General features: G+C 39.3%; 1 protein-coding gene across 4 annotated transcripts in view; it reads left to right on the plus strand.

The window, feature by feature from the left end:
- The first annotated feature begins 17,015 nt into the window (after positions 1 to 17,015).
- The window catches only part of LOC111566393 (microtubule-associated serine/threonine-protein kinase 1-like), a 61,482-nt gene continuing 58,446 nt past the window's right edge, over positions 17,016 to 20,051 (plus strand). For 2 of the 4 annotated variants that reach the window (XM_055005197.1, XM_055005196.1), the window contains exon 1: positions 17,016 to 17,849. In XM_055005197.1, the coding sequence (XP_054861172.1) occupies positions 17,811 to 17,849 (39 nt within the window). In that variant the 5' untranslated portion in view covers positions 17,016 to 17,810. The remainder of the gene's footprint in view (positions 17,850 to 20,051) is intronic. The other 2 variants (XM_055005199.1, XM_055005198.1) reach the window with 1 other exon arrangement.

The following is a 20,051-nucleotide window of genomic DNA, read 5'->3' on the forward strand; positions in this document are numbered from 1 at the left end:
TATTTGACAAATGAGAGCACCATCCCCACCATCCTTCTCTGTTTAAGCTTAGCAAGGGAGTTAGCAGTTTTGTTTGTGTTTAGCTAGATTAGATACTCTATTAGCCTTTGTTTTGCTTTGTTTGACCACTTTAATGTTGAATTTGCTACTGAGCAATATGTTGTTTTACCCAAACCAATAACATCTGGTGATTTTTGTTGCCTCCAGTTGACCCCTCAGGTTGGATCGTAACAAGTGGGGGCTCCTCCCGGAAGTCTAAATCTGTGTTTTTGAAACTGTCATCGGTAAACTATACTTTTCAAGATGGAAATGCTCAGCCATGGTGCCGACTGCTTATTTCAGTCACGGTACGTCTTCCAGCATATAAAAATGCTAACAAGTTACAAAACGGTAGCCTCAGTTCAGTTTGATGGACTTTCTTACAGCCCTTCTGTGCATTTAGGTTGCCTCAGCATCTTTCCATGTAATCCCAGACTGACTCCATGATGCTGTTGCAGAGTAGAATCAATCTAATCCAGATCAGATGCCTCTCTAGTGGTATAAATAGGAATTCGAACATCTAAAGCACCTGCTGCATGGTAGTACTGAGCTAAAAGTAGCCAGACGTTTGAAAGAAACAGCCAGCTTGTGTCACTGCAAATGGTTTTAGCACACATGCAGATTACACCCAAGATACCTCAACATTAACGCAAAATGGAACAATATCTACTTTTATACGGCAAAATGAAGCCATTATTTAAAGTATAATTTAAGTATAATTGGGGTTTATTTGACAGGGAAAGGTTTGAACCACTGGTCTACTGCAGGTACAGCATCAGGATATTAGGAGACTTCACCATCCAGTTCCTCATCCAGAGGAAAACCAGTTCATTGAGGCAACACTGTGTGTCCAAAACTTCTTAAACTCATTAAATGCTACCTGCTCATTTGGAAAATAAACCTCCAATTTTAATCTCATCCAGCCGTAGTTTACATAACTTTGAAACATTAAATGGTAAAAGGAACTGTGATTTTTCATAGCTACTCACAACAAAAGGTCAAAATTCAGTGACCTTTTGTTTGACAGAAATGTCACTGGTCAAATACCAAATTGTTGTTTTTTTCTAATTACGGTTTTTGCTAAGAGGACATGTTTGAAATGTCACTCGGAGTCCAGCTGGATACACACGGACCTCACATTTCTGTTTTTCTCTTCAAAAATAATTCATTACACGAGTTCCATGCAAAGTTACTTGCTATTGTAGCTGGAGTGGACTTCTCTTTTCCTTTAAATCTTCATTTTTTTCTCTTCTAACACCTTCTGCTGTGACCTTTTTCTCTAAATGCTTGCAGTGCAGGTGCTGACAATAAATCAATTCAAGTCAAAAGAGAATTCTGCACACTAGAATATATCGCTCAAAGACAGAGTTTCAGTGCAACGTGGATTTATTTGTCTCTACAATCCACTGACAGACACTCAAGCAACGTTTGAAAAACAGACATTTTCGCTCCACATTCACACAAACAGTTTGGAACTTAAAAGGCAATTTTATGACAGTGATTTTTACAAAAACATGAAAGACAAAATCCAGAATTCTAGTTGTTTGTTACAGAGCTTTGTGAATCTTTGATTTTCTTTTTGTCTAGTGGATTTAAAGGGTTGTTCTATAATGTCACCGTCCTGGTTTGTTAAGTAGCTGGTGAGCTGGCAGCAGATTCGATCTCCAATGAGCAGCACTGAAGCAGTCCCAGTTCTCCATCCTGTGGTCACATGGCAGCACTGCAGATTCATTCAAGATGCTCCATTTGATGTGAAACACTTTGAACCTCCTCCTCCCACCTCCACATCCTCACAGAGTAAACATTTCTGTTCATTCCAGCTCTTCTAGTCAGAGACAGAAGGCTGAGTCCAGCTCTTTGTTGAAGCCTAGTTGCCATTCGGTCTCATTCTTCGTTCCTGCATCTTCTTCCCCATATTCATGGTCAGCGTAGTCACGGCGTAAGTGGATAAGATCACGATGGTGCTCCCCACAAAGTGCGATGAAGCTCCTCGCTTGACCGCGAACCTCAATCCGGGCCTCTGGAAGTGAGCTTCTGCTGTCTGAGCGATGGGCTCCATAGCTGCTTCTGCTGCTGCTTGGACAGACATCTCCTTTGTAAGTGCTGCTGAATTCAGATGTCAGTGCTTCTGTCTGCTTCTCTGGATGATGGACTGTCCCGTCCTTCTTGCTGCAGCTCAGTGCATCTGCTCGCCCTTTCCCCAAACTTGCTTCTTTATCTACTCGGCCTTGTTTGCTCACGTCAAATCCTCAGACTGAGCTCAGTGCCAGAGTACGTCAGCAACACCTGTGGGAGACTGATGGAATGAACAAGGACTCCTGCCTGCGGTGCAAACTGCCCAGACGGGAGTCGGTAATAATAGAACAAACAGAAGCCATCCAGTCTGACCTTGCTCTTATTTCTATAGGGCAGAGTAAAATATATATACATATCATCTTTAATGAGCAAGATTCGGATTAATTTAGCTATAAATCCATTAAGATGCTATTAGCAAATCACAATCCAATTCCACCACTGATCTCATGCCATTAAAAAGTATTGTGTTTTAACCCTTAAAGACCTACCATTGTGCACCAGGATATATTTTTACATTTTTACATGCTGTAGTGCCATTTTTTTTTATTTGCTTCACATCAAAATAACCCTTAGATCCCAAATTTTAATAATTTGCATTGACTTATGTCTTAACTACTACAATAAATTGATTAAAAGTGCAAAAAACCTTAAAAAACTGAAAATCGTTTTTATTCTTTCACGTTTCAAAATACAGAAATTGCATCGCTGTATCCCTCAAATTTGTAAATGTAAAAAAGTTGCACAATATCATTTGGAACTAGACGAAATTTATTTGGAGTCTGTACATAACTTGCTGTTTGAGATATGGTCAATTTTGTAACCTGTAAAAAAAAAAAAAAAAAAAAAAGAAAATAAATAGTGCAAAATTTGCAAAAAGACGGCATTAATGGTCTCCTATAGAATGTATTTTGTTGTTATATATAACACTTACCTTATTGTTATAGAGCTAACTTTCTCTTGTATAGAATCCCCACTGTGGTTTGATTCACTGCAGAAACTCATAATCTTAAACCTGTGCATAATGTAGTGAAAAATGTAATATCCTGCCTATGTAAAATAAATGCTGAGTGAAAAAGTAATACCTTTTTGTGCATAATGTAACAAGTCAGGACGTTTTATGACAGTTTTTACCTGATAGTGGCAACATTATTTCAAAAAGAAAATATAATAGCTCAACATATATGATAACAAGATCCAATCTGTACATGTTGGGCAATTTCCATCCCACCTTCTACATCAACATAGTCCACATTCCAGCTGTGTCCAGTGTATTTACATCTGTACAGTATACACACCACATACAGTTATTGCAAATAATGCACATTTTAAGTGTTTAGAACATTGTAGATATTACCAGGATCATCCAGGATGGGACGGAAGCTGCATTTTCACAAATATCTGTGCAATTTTCAACCAGTATTGATTTCAGACCTGGCTTGTTTTTAAAAAGAAAAATAATAAAAAATAGCAAAACAAGAAAAAGAACAACAACAAAAACCCCACAGGAAACAGTTTTATCAGCATGACCAGAACTTGTCATTCATTTTAAGTTTAAAGAAACCAATGGATTTATCAAATAAAAAGTCTCTATAAATAAAAATTTAACGTGCTTATTAATAATTTTAATTTTACAATTTTTTTCTTTGAAAATATAGTTTCAGTATGATTTGTGGTGATTCTTTAATTGTTTTCTATGTAAATGCAATCACTAATGAAAGTTCTATTAATTGATTCAATAAAGACACATTCAGGCAAAATTAAAAGTCAAAAAGGTAATATTTTGTTTCCTGGTGTTGAAACAGAAGTCCGTTTTGTATTGTAGAAATCTGTAAAGACCCACAAAAAAAATTTACTTGCTTCAAAAGTGTTCTGCACTGCATAACTGAACATGTCTGGTGCTTCTACAGAGGTTGTACTGCATGTTGCTGTTACTCTTATGACTCATTTTTATCTCACTACTGGCAAAATTGTGATTCACTCATCTTTAGATATGTATTAGGTTTAATACACTCATTTTGTCCAGAAAAAAATATATGTGTAAAAAAATCACTTTGAAAAATCTGCACATTGTGCTTCAGCTTCGCTTAGATTTGATCTGGATGTACATATTTCACAGCAGCTGATTCTGTACATTGCGTCCTCCTCATCATCTCCTTCATACCCAGATTATTGCTTCTGAGACTGTGGTTTATCTAATCTCATTTCCTCTGCTCACATAAGAAGGAAATCACAAGCGAAAGAAGTCTCTGACTCATGATTTTGACATTAAGGAGGGGATAACAGACAAGAATTGCATTGTAATGCTCAGGCTGTGTGGGTGTACGTTTGGGGAGATGTATCACATGACACACGGCCAGACAGATTCATGTTTGTATTACAAGCACAGACTCTGCAGCCTTAGATGGATAGCTGAAGAAAGTCCTGACAAACAGAACTCTTTGTCCCATAACTCTGCTTCTGCAATGACACCTCAGAGGAAGCAGATCAATGGACAAGACAAATTCTGCTTTTGGTTTCTCTGCAGCAGTTCTGTCCCGATTGCAGCATCTAATCGCTCCACATCATAGTTTTAAATGATTGACAGTCCAAACATTCACACGGGAGTCAAATCAGCCACGGCTGCTTGTTTGGTTCTTTTTAAAGAGTCAAATGTAACAGAAGGCTTGAGTATTTTTGTCCCCACGTAAGAGTTCAGATAGGGTTACATCAGTCTGGGCACAAAGCCGCAGCTGTGTACGGCTTTTTCAAAGTTGCTGTGTTCTACTGCAGGACTCTGCGTCATTATAATAGGCTTATCTGTGTGTAGGTAGGTCTTTTCATCAACTGTCTGAGGGACTAAAGACACTAGTTGGGTCTCTGCTATCGCTGCTTTGAAGCTGCACCCAATTACCATTCACACTGTATCAAACACACACACACACAGACACACACATATGAAAAATGCCTTGACTTTAATCAAGTCATCTTCTTGTTCTGGGAAAGCACTTTGCTTAGATAACATCTGCTTTTGTTCTTCTCTCTGTCGCTTTGTTGATTCGACTGGCTCCCTATTGCTTTAGTTAACTTCTAGCGAATAATATAACAAAGTTCCTGTCGTTTCTTCTGTCTGCTTTCTTCTGTCCTTGGTTTATCTAACTGTTCCTCTGACGGATCGACTGATACAGTACAAAGGAGACAGCTAAAGCTCTCTCAGCGTCAGTGTTGTTTACATTGTCCCAAGCAGAAACACTTAGAAAACGCTTACAAGTCAGACTATGAAGGAAACTGCACAGCCTATTCATATGAAATGAAGTCTCCTGAACTGTAAGAGCTGTCTAAGTACCTTTTCATCTGCATAATGCCGATCTGCCATGACCTGGTTTGGCTCATAACTACTGAACAAGAGCCTGTTAGTCTCTGTTCAAGTCTACACAATACAAAACCTATTATGGAGTTCCACAAGGTTCAATTCTGGGTTCCATAATGTTTTATCTCTATATGCTTCTTAAACGCCATAGTTTTCAGATTAAAAAGACTTCTTATCATGGGTTAGTGAGGTTCTAGAGCAGATTGTCCACTAATTGCAAGGTTGATGGTTCAATCTCTGGCTCCTGCACGTGTTTACATGTTCTGAGGGAGCTGAAGTGTGTCCTATGGGAGCAGTGAACTTTATTGCAACTCTTCTGCATCTTTTTGCGAGTGTTTCTGTAAAACGGTAAAGAGCTTTGAGTACCACTAATGTAGAAAATGTATTCATCATGATGCAGACAGTACTCAACTTTACACATGACAGAAGAACAGAAGGAGCCCCAAAGAGAATAAATACAGTGTTCTGAGAGAAGAGTGGTTGTTTTAGTCCCAGAACTAACTCAAAGTTTGAGCTGTTGATTGCTGCCTTTTGGCAAATGAAACCTTTTTGCACCAGACTGTGCTTGAGTTTTCGCCTCATTTTTCTTCGACCTTGGTAAAAATGTTGCCACTTCAGTTGCTTTAAAAGTTGATGCAGACATTCGTGTTCCTCTCTGGATTCACTGAAATAACTCGCCTGAACATTTGTGCTTTAGTTTTTGACCAAACACCAATAAAATAATAACATTTCCATCAGCATTAGCTGTGCTTTTAGCATCAGTAGTGATAATAGTTTAGTACACTGGGATGGTTAGATGCTCACATGACTTTACTACATATATATCAGTTCAGCATCCAGATTTGTTTTCCTGCTGACACTTTTAGTCAGTCTTTTAAAGTTTTCAGTTGCTTTTAGAGGTTGCCTATGTGCTGTAAAGCTTTTAAATCTGCTTTTTATGTGAACTGGGTTCTATAAATGCTTGAAACTGCCCATGTCGATACATCAAATGTCTCAGTGCACATGTGTGTATCTGCGCTTTAGCTAAGTACTAGTTAAGATGTTTGTTGATTTGTTGATTGGGAGGTTTTGACTTTAATGAATGGGTCAATCCTATTATAGAGTCCATTTGGGGATGTCCTGCTGGACGTTGCCTTTAGGTTGACAGAAGGAGGGACACCTTATGATTCAGAATGAGACTCAGTAACCATCAGGATTACCCACAGTGCCTGCTGCCGCTGTCTGGCCTCCTGATTGGTGACGTCAGTCTGTAGGTGTGTGTAATTAATGATTGGAGGAACAAAGACAAGAAAGAGGGATGAGAAGATATGGAGGGGAAAAAAGGATGGGATGTAAATTTTTAGTCTTTACCCACAACTTATCCGACATATAGATTAGCGGAAGAACTACAGAAAGAAAAACACAATGACAGCCTGTTCTTCTGCTAACAGACAGGAAAAGATGAAAGAACACCGTGTTAAGTCTGTTTAACACAACATCTGACACTCTGGCTTTAACTTAATCTAATTTAACCAGTAGTGTGTGTGATTGCATGTGTGTGTGTGTCTTCAGTTCCGACCTTAGTGTGACTCTGTGATCGTCTTACAGATTACGTCGTGTTTCCACTACTCACTCTAATTCATGTGATGCTGGGAATGACGTGTACTTTTGAATGGGAGTTAAAATAGACCAATTAATTGCTCTGATTTGCTCTAGACGTAGATGAGGATATTCCCCTCAGGGATCAGTCAGGCACAAATTAAATCAACTGGGAAACAAAAGCGTACCACGTAAGGTACTAATTCCAGATCGTTTCCTTGTATGAAAACAGAAAATGTGGAATTAGCTTCATTCATCTGCTGCTAAGTGGCCAATTAACCGCAATATCAGGGGATAAAATGATAACTTCTTGTAATTCTGTTGACCTTTGCAGGCACACTAAGCATCAGACAACCATGCAGAGTCTCTGCTGCACTGCTTTCCCTCTCCACAAGGAGTCATAGTGGTGATTTATTGTGAGGCAAAAGGACACATCAGTGGAGCCACACATTATTGGTGTGAATTGCTTTTGTAGGACTGTTGGAAAAAACATACAAGAGCAATTTACAGGTGAGAAATAGCTCCTCAAAAAAGGCTGCTGCTGGGCAAATCCACAGTCACATACAGTTCGTTTGTGTTGTTATAATCATGTCTACTTGTAAAGCATCACATATACCCTATCTGGTCCCATCGTGTCTGGTAATAGTGATCCCCTAGAGGGCGCTCTATTTGCATCAGTGTGTGTTGTTCTGCTATAATACACATGATATAAGTAGAGCTATTTAGTTGCTGTACAGGCTTGATAATCAGATGATGTGGAATATGCTTTTGACCTTGAAAGGTTGTTTGTTTGTATGTTTTATTAATTTTTAAAATGGGGCAGTTCGCATTAATGAACATTCATAAGTAAATACAAGAGATTATAGCCATATGGCTGATTTCCATCTCTAGTCCCATTAGCGGGTTAAAGATAAAACGATTACAAATAACATAACTGAACAAAGACATACAAAAAAGCAAGCAATATCACAAAGTGCACATGAACAGACAAAAGATGGGGACCAAGGCAAGCTACCAAGCAGTAATTATTAATCTTTACACATGATTATATTGCAAATCTCCCTTTGTTGCTATTGCGCAAATCCCTCTATCATTACTGCACATTGTTATACAACACTTACCCCTCTGTCTCTAGATTCCACTACATATATCCCTCTGACAGTATTACACATAATTGTATTGCACATTTCCCACTGTCACAATTGCACATGATAACATTGCACATTTCTCTTACTATTGCAGATATGGTTTTGTGAAAAACAAAACAAAACAAAAAAAACCAAAAAACATACATATGGGTATTGGAGCTAAAAGTCTATTTTTACAAAGCCATACTGCTGCTGATGCTGCTTTTCATTGTAACATCAATAGGGGATAACCTCCTTAAACAGTGTTCATTTTTGACAGTTTGGTCAATATTTGTCCAATACTTCTGTCACTGAAATAGAAAACGCTCTTTTAAGATGCATTTTACGTTGAATTTTGTGCACAAAGTTGTTTTTTTAAATATTGAAAACAATCTTTATAATTTTTCCCCTTATGGTCTTCGTCATCGGACAAGGAGAGCAGGGATACTTCTGGAGCACAGAGAGATCGAGTTCAGAGACAAACACTCAAGAGGTCATCTGAGCTGTCAGGAGAATATCACAGGAGCTGCAGCCTTTAGAGAAGAAATACAGCTTTCTATTACCCCTGCTGGATCAGAATATGTGCTACAGAAAGTCTAGAAGCATGTATGGAGAAAGATTTAATGCCACTTTGAGGAGGGGTTGTCACAGTAGTATGGTACGACAAAAGATTGTGGTAAATATGTTTGCATTTAACACTGGCTCCAAACTACTTAAGTAGAAATGCGGTTTCAGATACATCAATTTCTGGTCGAACCTATTGTGAAAGGCTGCCTCAAACTTTTAACTCAAGCTAAACAAGTCAAAGAAGTCTTTGTTTGTTTGTTTTTACCTTGTTGAAGTGTCCACATGGTGTTTCTTTTGCTAATATTTCCTATTCTTCTGATTCAGTTTCTGGTTCTAACATGTCTGGATGAATTACTCCAATATTACAACTTGCCATTGTGCAGCGTAGAGCAGTTTTACAGTCATAGGTGAGCTGGTGTTGCAGGTGAAGAAGAGGAAGGGACTTTAAACCTGCACTTTTTAGGAGAAGGAACAGTGTCGAGTTACACCTAAACTGTTTTATGGTAGGAAGGGATTATTTCCATGGCAAAACTTGCAAATTTTTTAGACTTTTTAGTGGTTTAATCAGTGACCAGAGAGGGACTTCAAATGTCAGTAATGCAGAAAGATGTCTTTAAATTTATTTACCTAAAGTGAAAGTAAGCTTCTGACTTCTACATCTATATAAAGTCAAGTTTGTAAATTTTTGTACAGTGACACAATTCCCCACATTTTCCAGACTTCAGTCACCGACCACAATGAATTTGCATCAAAGTATTAAAAATAATCCTCACACATATAATTGTGTTAGTCTGATGACTTACTTTTAAGCCTGTGAAAATGACTATATAAAAAAATGCCCTAAGTCCAAAGTGGTTAATGCGATATTTTTGTTAAACCCTTTGAATTAGAGCTAAAAATCCCCACTCTAATCACGCCTTGATTGCTTCATTTCAAATCCACCCAGATGGTGTACAGAGGTAAGAATGAATGATGTCACTGCCTTAATACTTATGGATCAGGCTATATTTAGCCACAAGCAAATACCTGCATGATCCACTTGACTTTATTTAAAGCAACTTGTTTTTTTTTTTTTAAATGTATAATTGTGTTTTTAGTTTCTGGTACTTGAAACAACTGTAATACAGCAATTAAAATCAGAAAGATATTTCAAAAGACAGCACACAAATGAAAGGAAAATGAGAAAACTAGATATTGGTAAATAGCTAAAAAGCTCTATTATTAAATTTGGGTCTGTTTGGGTCATGGAGCAGCATATAGATGACAGTTTCTGAATACAATAAATACACTTTCTTATTTCCCTGGGAGTACTGCTGTGCTGCTCAGGGAGGCTGATCACACACAGTCTCCAATAAATCATGCATTAAGTCACCATGCATTAGTTAAGCATTACCCAAGTGTGTGTTTTGCATAAAGCAGCTCTGACATCCGTCTGACAGTCTCAATGAAAAGCAGGATCACAAAGGAGCGATGAAACGCTGCTATGTGCCGCGGGGGTGGTGTAAGTTTGATGTACAACATTATTAAATGCAAGATTAACGAGGCTGTATTAATTACTGAATGTCACACTTTTGCTCACAAGTGTTTTAGGATCAGTCTTTTACAGAATTAAATGTACTTGCAATACGTACAATGCGTAGTTTGATGCAGGAGCTCAGTGCAGTGAGGATCAGCAGCTGTACAGTTTTAGTGAGGACATGATCCGGAAAGCCTCGGCCCTCCCATCTGTTCACATCCTGTGTAAGTGTATGTGTGTGTGAGTGTGTGTGTAGAATATATACCGACACTTTGTTATTTCTTCCTCGGGGTCATACGACTGGAAAAAACTCACACAATTGAATTAACATCCTCCTTTCTGAGGAGACTAGGAATCACATCACCTTCAACAACAGCGTGGACGTTTGTTTTCAGCTCCTTCTTTTGTCTTTGTGATGGGTTTCAACAAAGCTGCTCTACCACAAAAAGCCCACTTTCCCACATATAATACTGAAACCTTTGGTGTTCTCGTAAGACAGCAGGTTTCTGAGCAATGTGCAGCGTGTAATGTCTACTACATGGGTGTCAAACATGCGGCCCGCGGGCCAAACCTGGCCCTCCAGAGGGTCCAATCCGGCCCTCAAAGTGTAAAAATTACAAAGAAGACATTTTAATTGCCCCCTGGGGACAAATAAAGTTTGCTGAATCTGAATCTGAATAACTGGAAATTGTAAATTAGTAGAACTATAAATTTAAAATAATTTCTACACCCTGACAAGTTGTTTTGATCATAAAGTAAAATACTATATTGTTCATTGTTCTTTTGTCATTTTCTGTCTCATTTTTGTCATATTTTGTCTTGTTTTTGTTGTTTTTTGTCTTTTTTTGTCTAACTTTTGCCATTCGTCTCTCGTTTTTGTCGCTTTGTGTTTCTGTTTTGTCTCACTTGTGGTTTTTTTGTCTATTTTTTGTCATTTTGTTCCTTTTTTGTCATGTTTTGTCTTGTTTGTGTCCATTTTTTGTCACTTTGTACATTTTTTGTCTAATTTTCATCTCTTTTTTGTTTTTTTCGTGTTCTTTGTCTCATTTTTTATAATATTTTATCTTGTTTTTGTTGTCTTTTTTGGTCTGACTTGTTGTTTGTCTCATGTTTTTGTTGTTTCTCATTTTTGTCGCGTTGTGTTTTCTTTTTGTCTCGCTTATGTTTTTTGTCTCATTTTTGTCATTTTGTGTTTTGCTTTATTCGTTTTCTTGTGTGTTGTTTTGTCGTTTTGTGTCTCATTTTTGTCTCACTTGTGTTTTTTGTCTATTTTCTTCTCATTTTGTTCCTTTTTTGTCATTTTTTGTCTTGTTTGTGTCCATTTTTTGTTGCTTTGTAATTTTTTGGTGAATTTTTTTCATTTTTTTTGTTTTGTTTCGTGTCACTTGTCTCATTTTTGTCATTTTGTGCCTCATATTTTTGTCTTGTTTTTGTTGTTTTTTGTCTGACTTTTTTCGTTTTGACCATAAAGTAAGATACTATATCATCAGTTCCAGGTAGCTGTGACAAAATGTTGTGTTCCTTTGTAGACACTCTGTGATCTGTAAGTTGTAATGTGTAAATGATAAACTGAGGCTGAATGTTGTTGAAAATGAATTTCTTTTTCTTAAGAAACTTCAGGTTGTTCATAATGTTTTGTAAAAAGAGAATTCCTTAAAAATGTCAACATTTTCAGAATGTACTTTTTTGTACAGGATATTATGCTGTGATTTTACTGATCACTTGAGATCAAACTGGGCTGAATGTGGCCCTGAACTGAAATGAGTTTGACACCTATAGTCTACCGTTTCATTTGTGTATCAGGCCATGAATGAATAAAAAGTGGAAGTCAGTGTGTCTGAGCACTAATCCTTGCTCTTTGGACGCACGCTGTTGTTGAGAATCCTCATTCTCTAATTTCATCTTGTTGCCAAACTGCAGTATTTGTTCAGTATTTAGGATGGTCTGTCCTTCAGTTTTGTAATGTCGAACGGAACAGTGACATCAAATCTTGTTCCAAACAAAACTGAGCAGCTGTGACTCTCCAAACTCAAAAGGATTACAAAGTCATTACGTAAGAGGATATGAAAAGCAGCATCATTTCTGGCGGCCGCCCAGCACCAGCAGTTTATTCTACGGCAGCCATAATGGCAAAATGATCAAAGTCACTGAAGTGTGTCTCCCCAGCCAGATTTCCACCTGCTCTCAGTTTAACACAGATCAATAGAGTCTCTTTCCTGGTATGCGTCCACCGGCTTCACTGTGGCATTCAAAGCAGTGACAGAGCTGAGAGGAGCAGACAGACAACAAGGCTTTATGTGCATGAGAGCGAGTCGGCAGCGCTGGGAGAGTTCTGTGTGTTTGTGGGGGTTTACACAGCATACAAGCTACAAAGCAAACCACTGCCATCAGCAGTGAGACGATCTGGCTCTCTGACTGCCAGCCAGACGCACCTGACAGCTCCATTTAATCTAACGAATAACAGCCTGCTTACTGGGGCTTTTTTCTCTGACTAGGTTTGTGCTTCTGCACACATTGTGACACAGCAGGGAGAAGGTCTTTAGATTTCACTGTTTAGACATCTCTGATATCTACACTAAGATCTACAAGATATTTATATGTTTTCTTTATGCATAAACTAAGATTCTCTTTAACAAAAGGAGGCCACTTCTCTGCTGCATGGATTGTGCTACCTCACTGTATACATGCATGTTGAAGAAATACACCAGAAATCCTTCAATAAACTATAAATTCAGTCAGTCAAACAAAATGAAAGCAATTCTGCTAATGCAATGCAAGAATATACATCACTGCATCCAAGACAGACATGTTATCATGTGACTAGCGGTCATAAATGTCCCACCTTCGTGAAGAAAAGGATTCTGAAATGGGATTGGGGAATGTTGAGTAAGGAAGAATGAAAGGTGACACCATCCTGGGATGCAACGTAAACCACTCAGTGACTGGAAGACACTGATTAAATGCTGCATCATCGCCTACGTTTACAAAATGCTCTAGATTCTGCTGCATTTGTTCACTTTCCTCCAGTGGAAACCATGCATAGATTAATCTTTTAGAGGACTGCTTTGCTAATATTTGCTTTGGGCCCCCATTTACTTTCATCTAATATGGAATTTTTAAACATAAATTTATGAGTTAACATGTTGAAAATAGACTTGGTATTGGGTGAATCTGACTGAGAACAGTTAGTAAATTTAATTGAATGCAAACTGCCTGGCCAACAAAAAAAAAAAGTCCTCACCTGAATTTAACTAAGCAAATAGGTAAGATCCTTCCATTGGATAATTATTGCACTGATGAATACATTTCAGCTGCAACAACTCATTTAACCGTAGCTGATGCAGTGAGGAGCTTCTCATTTCTTAAACAACCATGTTAGAATTTCCATCTGCCAAGGGACTGCAGATGGAAATTAGCTTAAAGCAAACTCTGGTGCAATACATCAAATAGAAACATTATGTTTAATATTGTACATGGTCCCTTTTTAAATAAACTGATAATAATAATAATAATAATAATAACATATGCTGTGGTCATGGAAAGGATGTTAATCTGTCTCAGAAGGGTCAAATTATTGGACTGCATCAAGCAAAGAAAACAACTAAGGAGATTTCTGAAGCTACTAAAATCAGGTTTAGAACCATCGAACGCACTATTAAAACCTGAAGGATAGTGGAGAACCATCATCTTTGAGGAACAAATGTGGTCAGTCATGTGGTCTGATGGGTCCAGATTTACCCTGTTCCAAAGTGATGGGGGCATCAGGGTAAGAAAAGAGGCAGATGAAGTGATGAACTCATCATGTCTAGTGCCTACCAGCCTGTGGGGGTTAGAGTTATGATCTGGGGTTAGTCAGGTTCAGCAACGTTATGTTCCCAAAGAATGAGGTCAGCTGACTACCTGAAGATACTGAATGATCAGATCTTTCCATCAATGGAGCTTTTCTTCCCTGATGCTCATGGACATGTTCCAAGATGATGATGCCAGGATTCATGGGGCTCACATTGAGAATGAGTGGATCAGGGAGCATGAGATGGATTGTCCTCCACAGAGTCCAGACCTCAGCCCCATTGAGAATCTTTGGGATGTTCTGGAGAAGACTTTGTGCAGCGGTCTGACTCTCCCATCATCAATATAAGGTCTTGGTGAGAAAATATTTCATCTCTGGACAGAAATAAATGCTGTGACATTGCAGAAGCTTAACGAAACGATGCCACAGCGAATGAGTGCCGTACTCAAAGCTAAAGGCAGTCCAACAAAATATTAGAGTGTGCAACTTTTTTGGGCCGGGCAGTGTATTTTGTATCAAAATAAGGTGAGCTTGACATGGAGAAAGATGTTTTAGCACTTGTGAATAACTCCAAAACTGTGTGTGAACAGACGATGGAGAATGGCAAAAGCTAAGGGATCATAAAAGTGATTATAGTTCATCCTAAGGGGGTCATGAAGGAGGAGTGCACCAAATTGTAACACAATTCATTCAATAAATGCTGGAAAATTTCAATACAAACCGCAAATGTCAAGCTGGTGGTAGAGGCCAAGGGATCACCAGAGTCAGTAGGATACATCTTCTGGAGATCGTGATTATCTCTACCAATGTCAATCCATTTAATGTTAAGATATTTAAATATGGACCAGAGTGGAAGAACAACTGACCTGATTACAGGTAGAAAGTTTAGTCTGTCTGTTAAAAAAAAAAGTGATTCTTGGTTTGTAATCTTTGCAGATCAGATTTCTCTTTTCAAAAAATAACAAGTTTCTCAGTCATCTGAACACACACCAGCAGCATCCCTGCAGCGTTCCTGGCCTTTCCCCTTCAGATGGGCCGGCGTGGGCTGAGTTTGGATGCTTGGATGTTCCATCATCAGATCTCCTGCTGCGTCTGGCACTGACGAGGTCATGACTGTGTGGGCAGCCAGGACCATATGTTACATAAAAACTGTGTGAAAGTCCTAATCCCCTTTGAATCAAGCAATGACTTTGCCAAAAGGCCACTCGTCAGTCTGTCAGGAATGTGACGGGTGGAAACATTTTATCTATCTATCTAGATGGTGACAGATTAAAGGAAAAATCAATACAAAGTGCCTTAGGGAGGTGTTGGGCCACCACATGCCACCAAAACTCCTTGGCATTGATTCTAAAAGTCTCTGGAGATCTACTGGAGTGAAGAACGCCATTATTCTAACATATTTCTTCATTTGATGCTTTGATTTGGAGATCGCTGTCTAACATTTTCTTCAGGGACTCTTTATTCACCCCTTACTCTAAAGTGACAAGTGGACCCAAATCATGCCTGTGAAATACTCCAGACTCTATAACAGAGCCACCAGATCATGTCACTGTAGGGATCAAGACTATGGTGAAGGATGACTCGTCTGATAATATCACTTGTTTCCACATCTATGTAGCCCAGTGCCAATGGTTTGTGCACCACTGAACTCTCAAATGTGCAATGATCTTTTTAAAGGAGGATTTATGCTCTGAAAACCCACTTTAATTCCAGTTTTCTGTATAATTGGACTGTTCTTGCTGATCACGTCCTGCTATGACACTTTCTGAGGAAGAGTTGCTCCACAAACCTGAACTATTCATTCAGAGACACTTTCTTATATATCGCAGCACTGTAGAGCACAAATGCTTCGTAACTGTTGTACCCTAAACCTATGTAAACTGGATTTTGAATTATGAGTTCCATTTAACTTGGTCTCCTCGTTTCTGTGTTCATAGTGTATTTATTTAAACATTATGGATCTCAGGCTCTGCTGAAGGGTTTGTGATCTCATGGACTGTCTGAGTCATGCTCGCTTAGACTGTTCCAGAGCATCACTCGAGAGTCACCACCAAACACAAGCATATGTTGTTCTGAAATAAATGGTTAAATTTGATTATCCTGTCTGAATTATACAATGTTGGACAGATGATTTAAATCATATATCAAATTAATCAAATAAAAAGAAATGCAGTGTGACAGGGACTGAATCTTAGGCTATGGGATTATTCATGGATGGTTATGAACAGATAAGCTTTGGACATAAAAGGTGGTTTTGCTATATTTTTAACCTCCTAAGACCAGGAGCTTTCGGTTGGGTTTGCATTTTACATTTCTTCTAGTTATTTGCGATAAGGAGTGACCAGAAATAATATCTAATATCTGATTATTATATTTATCATATTTTATTTTATTTATATTATATTTATATTGTTCATATTATTGTTTTTGTTATTTTTATTATAATTATTCTTGCTATTGTTATTATTTATTATTATTATTTATATTATTATTATTATGAACAATATGCTGTTTTTGGGGGGGAAAAAGATGTTCACATATGTGGATGCCAGGTACTCAGAGGCTGCTTGATAATCATTTATGCCAAACTGTTATAAATCAGAGCTAAATTCTCCAACTTTCACGCATGTATTTAACTTTTATAATGACTGCTGCTGTATTTTTGTTCCAGCTTCCACCATGTTTCATTCTGCTGATGCATTCAACAGTGCATCCAGTCCTATTTTGGCTTAATTTTCTCCTCACTGTTATTCTGTTAAAGCTGTGTCGCTGTCTGTGGTGCTGATTTGGCTCAAACATTCACACACGTCCATGCAGGATCTAAAAGCAGTTTCCTCCATAGTCAGAGCTTTAGATTAAATAGCCTGTGAAGAGTTCTCCTGGTTGTATCTTCTGCATTCTCCATTCATCCGAGGAGAGCCTCTCCGCTGTGCGTAGGAGGAGGAGGGGCGAGAGGGAATCCCAGGAAGGGGTTACAAATATCGCGTTGCTGCTGTCCAGTATCCACTTCATAGGAAGTGAAGGTGGAGGAGCCACGGCTGCATGAATGAAACGGACCAGAGTCTGAACTTAACGTGTTTCTGAAGAGGGAAAAAGAGGGAAAGGACGAGCTCTCTCAGCTCCGGTGATGTTTACGGGACCGGACAGGCTCCTCCGCGGCGAATCAGCGACAATGTCAGTCCGACCGAGGAGCTGAAGGGATGAAGCGCGTCTCAGCTTCCACTACACGGCGCAGTAATGTGTAAAATAATCGCTTGGTTGTTTTCTCCAACGCGGAGCTCTGAACTCGGTGTCCTTTGTGACCGAATGTGACCGGAAGCTCACGTTTCCGCGTGAGATTCTTGAGAAGAACTTGGGTTCCGTGTTTGATCCCACATGGACATTGTGTTCGCTGTGACTGTGGAGGCCCTCCGTGGATCAGCTGGACAGCTTCAAAGCGCACGGATCTTTGGCAAAATGTCAAGGATGCTCCCGACCGCAGAGACAGCAGCATAACTGTCAGGACACAAGTGGAGCTGAGGGAACCACTGCTTCTTTGAACACGTATTTTTTAAACAGAAAGAATGGGACTGCTTGACATGTGTGTGTTTTCCTCTTCGACGTGACACCGGACTCTGTGTGTGACTGTGCGCCTTTTTTTGGCTCCCAGTGCGCCAGGAAGCTGCAGTTCGGGTGTGAACTGGATGCCGCAGCCCTGCTGGGTCCAAACCCAGATTAGAGGAGGGTTGTTTAAGAGAGGGGGAACCCCCAGCAGGAGCTCTTCATTAAACCATGGATGACTCGGGGATAATACGGCGCAGGAGGCTGCAGGTGAGCTGGATCGCACTGGAGTTTCTGTTCCTTCCTCTGTAAATCTTCCCCATTGTTTCCAGGTGGAGGCCACACAGTCAGACAGCATCTCATGACACCAAGAGACTCGTTAATTTCACCTCCATCATATTTACAGCTCTTAAATAGTCACTGAAAACCAGTTAAAGTAGAGAATCTGTAGTTAACATTTCTGTGTTTTCATACAGTGCAGCTTTACACTATCTGTCAAGTTATTTGACCTTTAAAACATCATATCTTGGCACTGGAAACTATTATAGACGGTGCAATCATCATATATTGCTGTCAAAAATGGCCCTTGTGACTCATGTATAATTCAAGTATTTATCTCTCAGAGGCCTAATTTATTATTCCTTTCATTCTTTTTTTTATCTCTAATTGCAGCGTTTATTAGGATATAACTTAATTATGATGCTTTAAGCTTCCAACGAATAGATGTTCTTCTCTTTGCTGTCATGTTCAGCTTCCATCACTATGAGGCGGATCATGTTTATTAGGTGTATACAGACTATACAGTGTCTTTAATGAATTGTTGGTAATAAATGGCCACTCGTGCATACTGATCTGACATGTTCAGATGACTGTGCTCATCCATTATGAAGCAGCCTGCTTAACCACGGGTCATCCAGCTCCCCCCCTCTTCCCTCCATCTTTGTGTGATTCAGTCAAGTGAACCGAGCCTTGATGAGCAGCCTGCAGGCCGGCCAGGACCGGGCCTCGGTTTGTGCACACCCCACGTGCATTTCAGTTTCTCTCATTCATTCAGATTATATTTAATTTCCAGGAATTGTCACAGAGTGCTGGGAAACTGCACCTCCTTACTGCTAGGAGCCAAACTGACCCTTATCACTGTGAAAAGACAGAGAAAAGACAGAGAGAGAGGGTATGAAGGAATCAAGGGAGGATTAGCAGCGAGGTGTGCTGATGGTTTCATGTCTCATCATCCCCGCCGCTCAGCTCACTGCTCTGCTGCTGTGATGTACGACAGGAGCTGCAAGGGAATTAATCATTGCAGAGTCACACTCACAAAGTTGCTGGCATTTTATAGATACAGGCAGGCCAGCTGAATGATTTAGTGTGTCTATGTGAGAGAGAAAGAGAGAGAGACGGGGAGTTTAAACGCGTTTCAGCTCATCCACATGACTTTTATGTCCATGTGTTATCTTTACGGCTGTGTGTGTGTCTATGAACCGGTGTGTTGACGTGTGATTGGCTCTGCATGTCCTGTTCAATGGCCTCGACGGTCCCCTAGGTCTCATCATCCCAACCGTCACTCCCTCTCTGCCACACACACACACACACACACACACACACACACACACACACACACACACACACACACACACACACACACACACACACAATCATTCTCTCAGCACCATATGGTGACACACCCTGTTCCCAGGCAGTTGGGGTCAGGGGTCACACCCATGATGCATTGCTTCAGTATGACTAACACGGGATGAACATGATTTCTGTGGCTCTTTTTGCCGGTTTCCAATCTGTGACACAGCAGTTTTTCATTCGCTGCATGCTGAAATTATCTAGAAATAATGATAATATTATTAGAATTGTTTGAAATGGCTCTGAAATATCAGTTTTTATTTAAAACAGCAACTTTAGTGCAAATTTTAGGAGATGATCCACATGTTTTACTGATACTGGATATTAGAAATCAAGGAATCGATGACCAACATTGCAGTTAAATTGAAAATCTTGGTGTTGACACAAACACCTTTGTTCATATATGTTTACATACCTGTGTGTTTAAACAAAAGGACAACCTTTCTACATTTACCCTTCATGGTTGATAGAGGGGATTACTTGATGTGTAATCAGATAGAGCTGTGAGTGGGACTCACTACTACTAGAGACACTACAGACAGATAGAGGTAGCTGCATCAAAGCTGCACATTTTTCAGTTTATCTCATCAGTAATCTGTAAAAACCCACAACAGTACAGATAAAAATGGCGGATATTGGATCTGATAATGGGTTAGGCAAAAAATTGCTTGATCGCTTGCAAATTTCTGAGGTTAAAAGCATTTTCTGGAAACAGCTTCTAAGATTCCACCCTCTGCATTGATGTTTTCCATGAGAGTGTTTAATGGGCATTTATATAGCCTGATCATAGTCCAACATTCACTATTTTCCATTGTGTCAAAGCTGTATTTTACTCACCTG

This window comes from Amphiprion ocellaris, chromosome 19 (genome assembly GCF_022539595.1).
Source record: "Amphiprion ocellaris isolate individual 3 ecotype Okinawa chromosome 19, ASM2253959v1, whole genome shotgun sequence".
Taxonomy (NCBI): Eukaryota; Metazoa; Chordata; class Actinopteri; family Pomacentridae; genus Amphiprion; species Amphiprion ocellaris.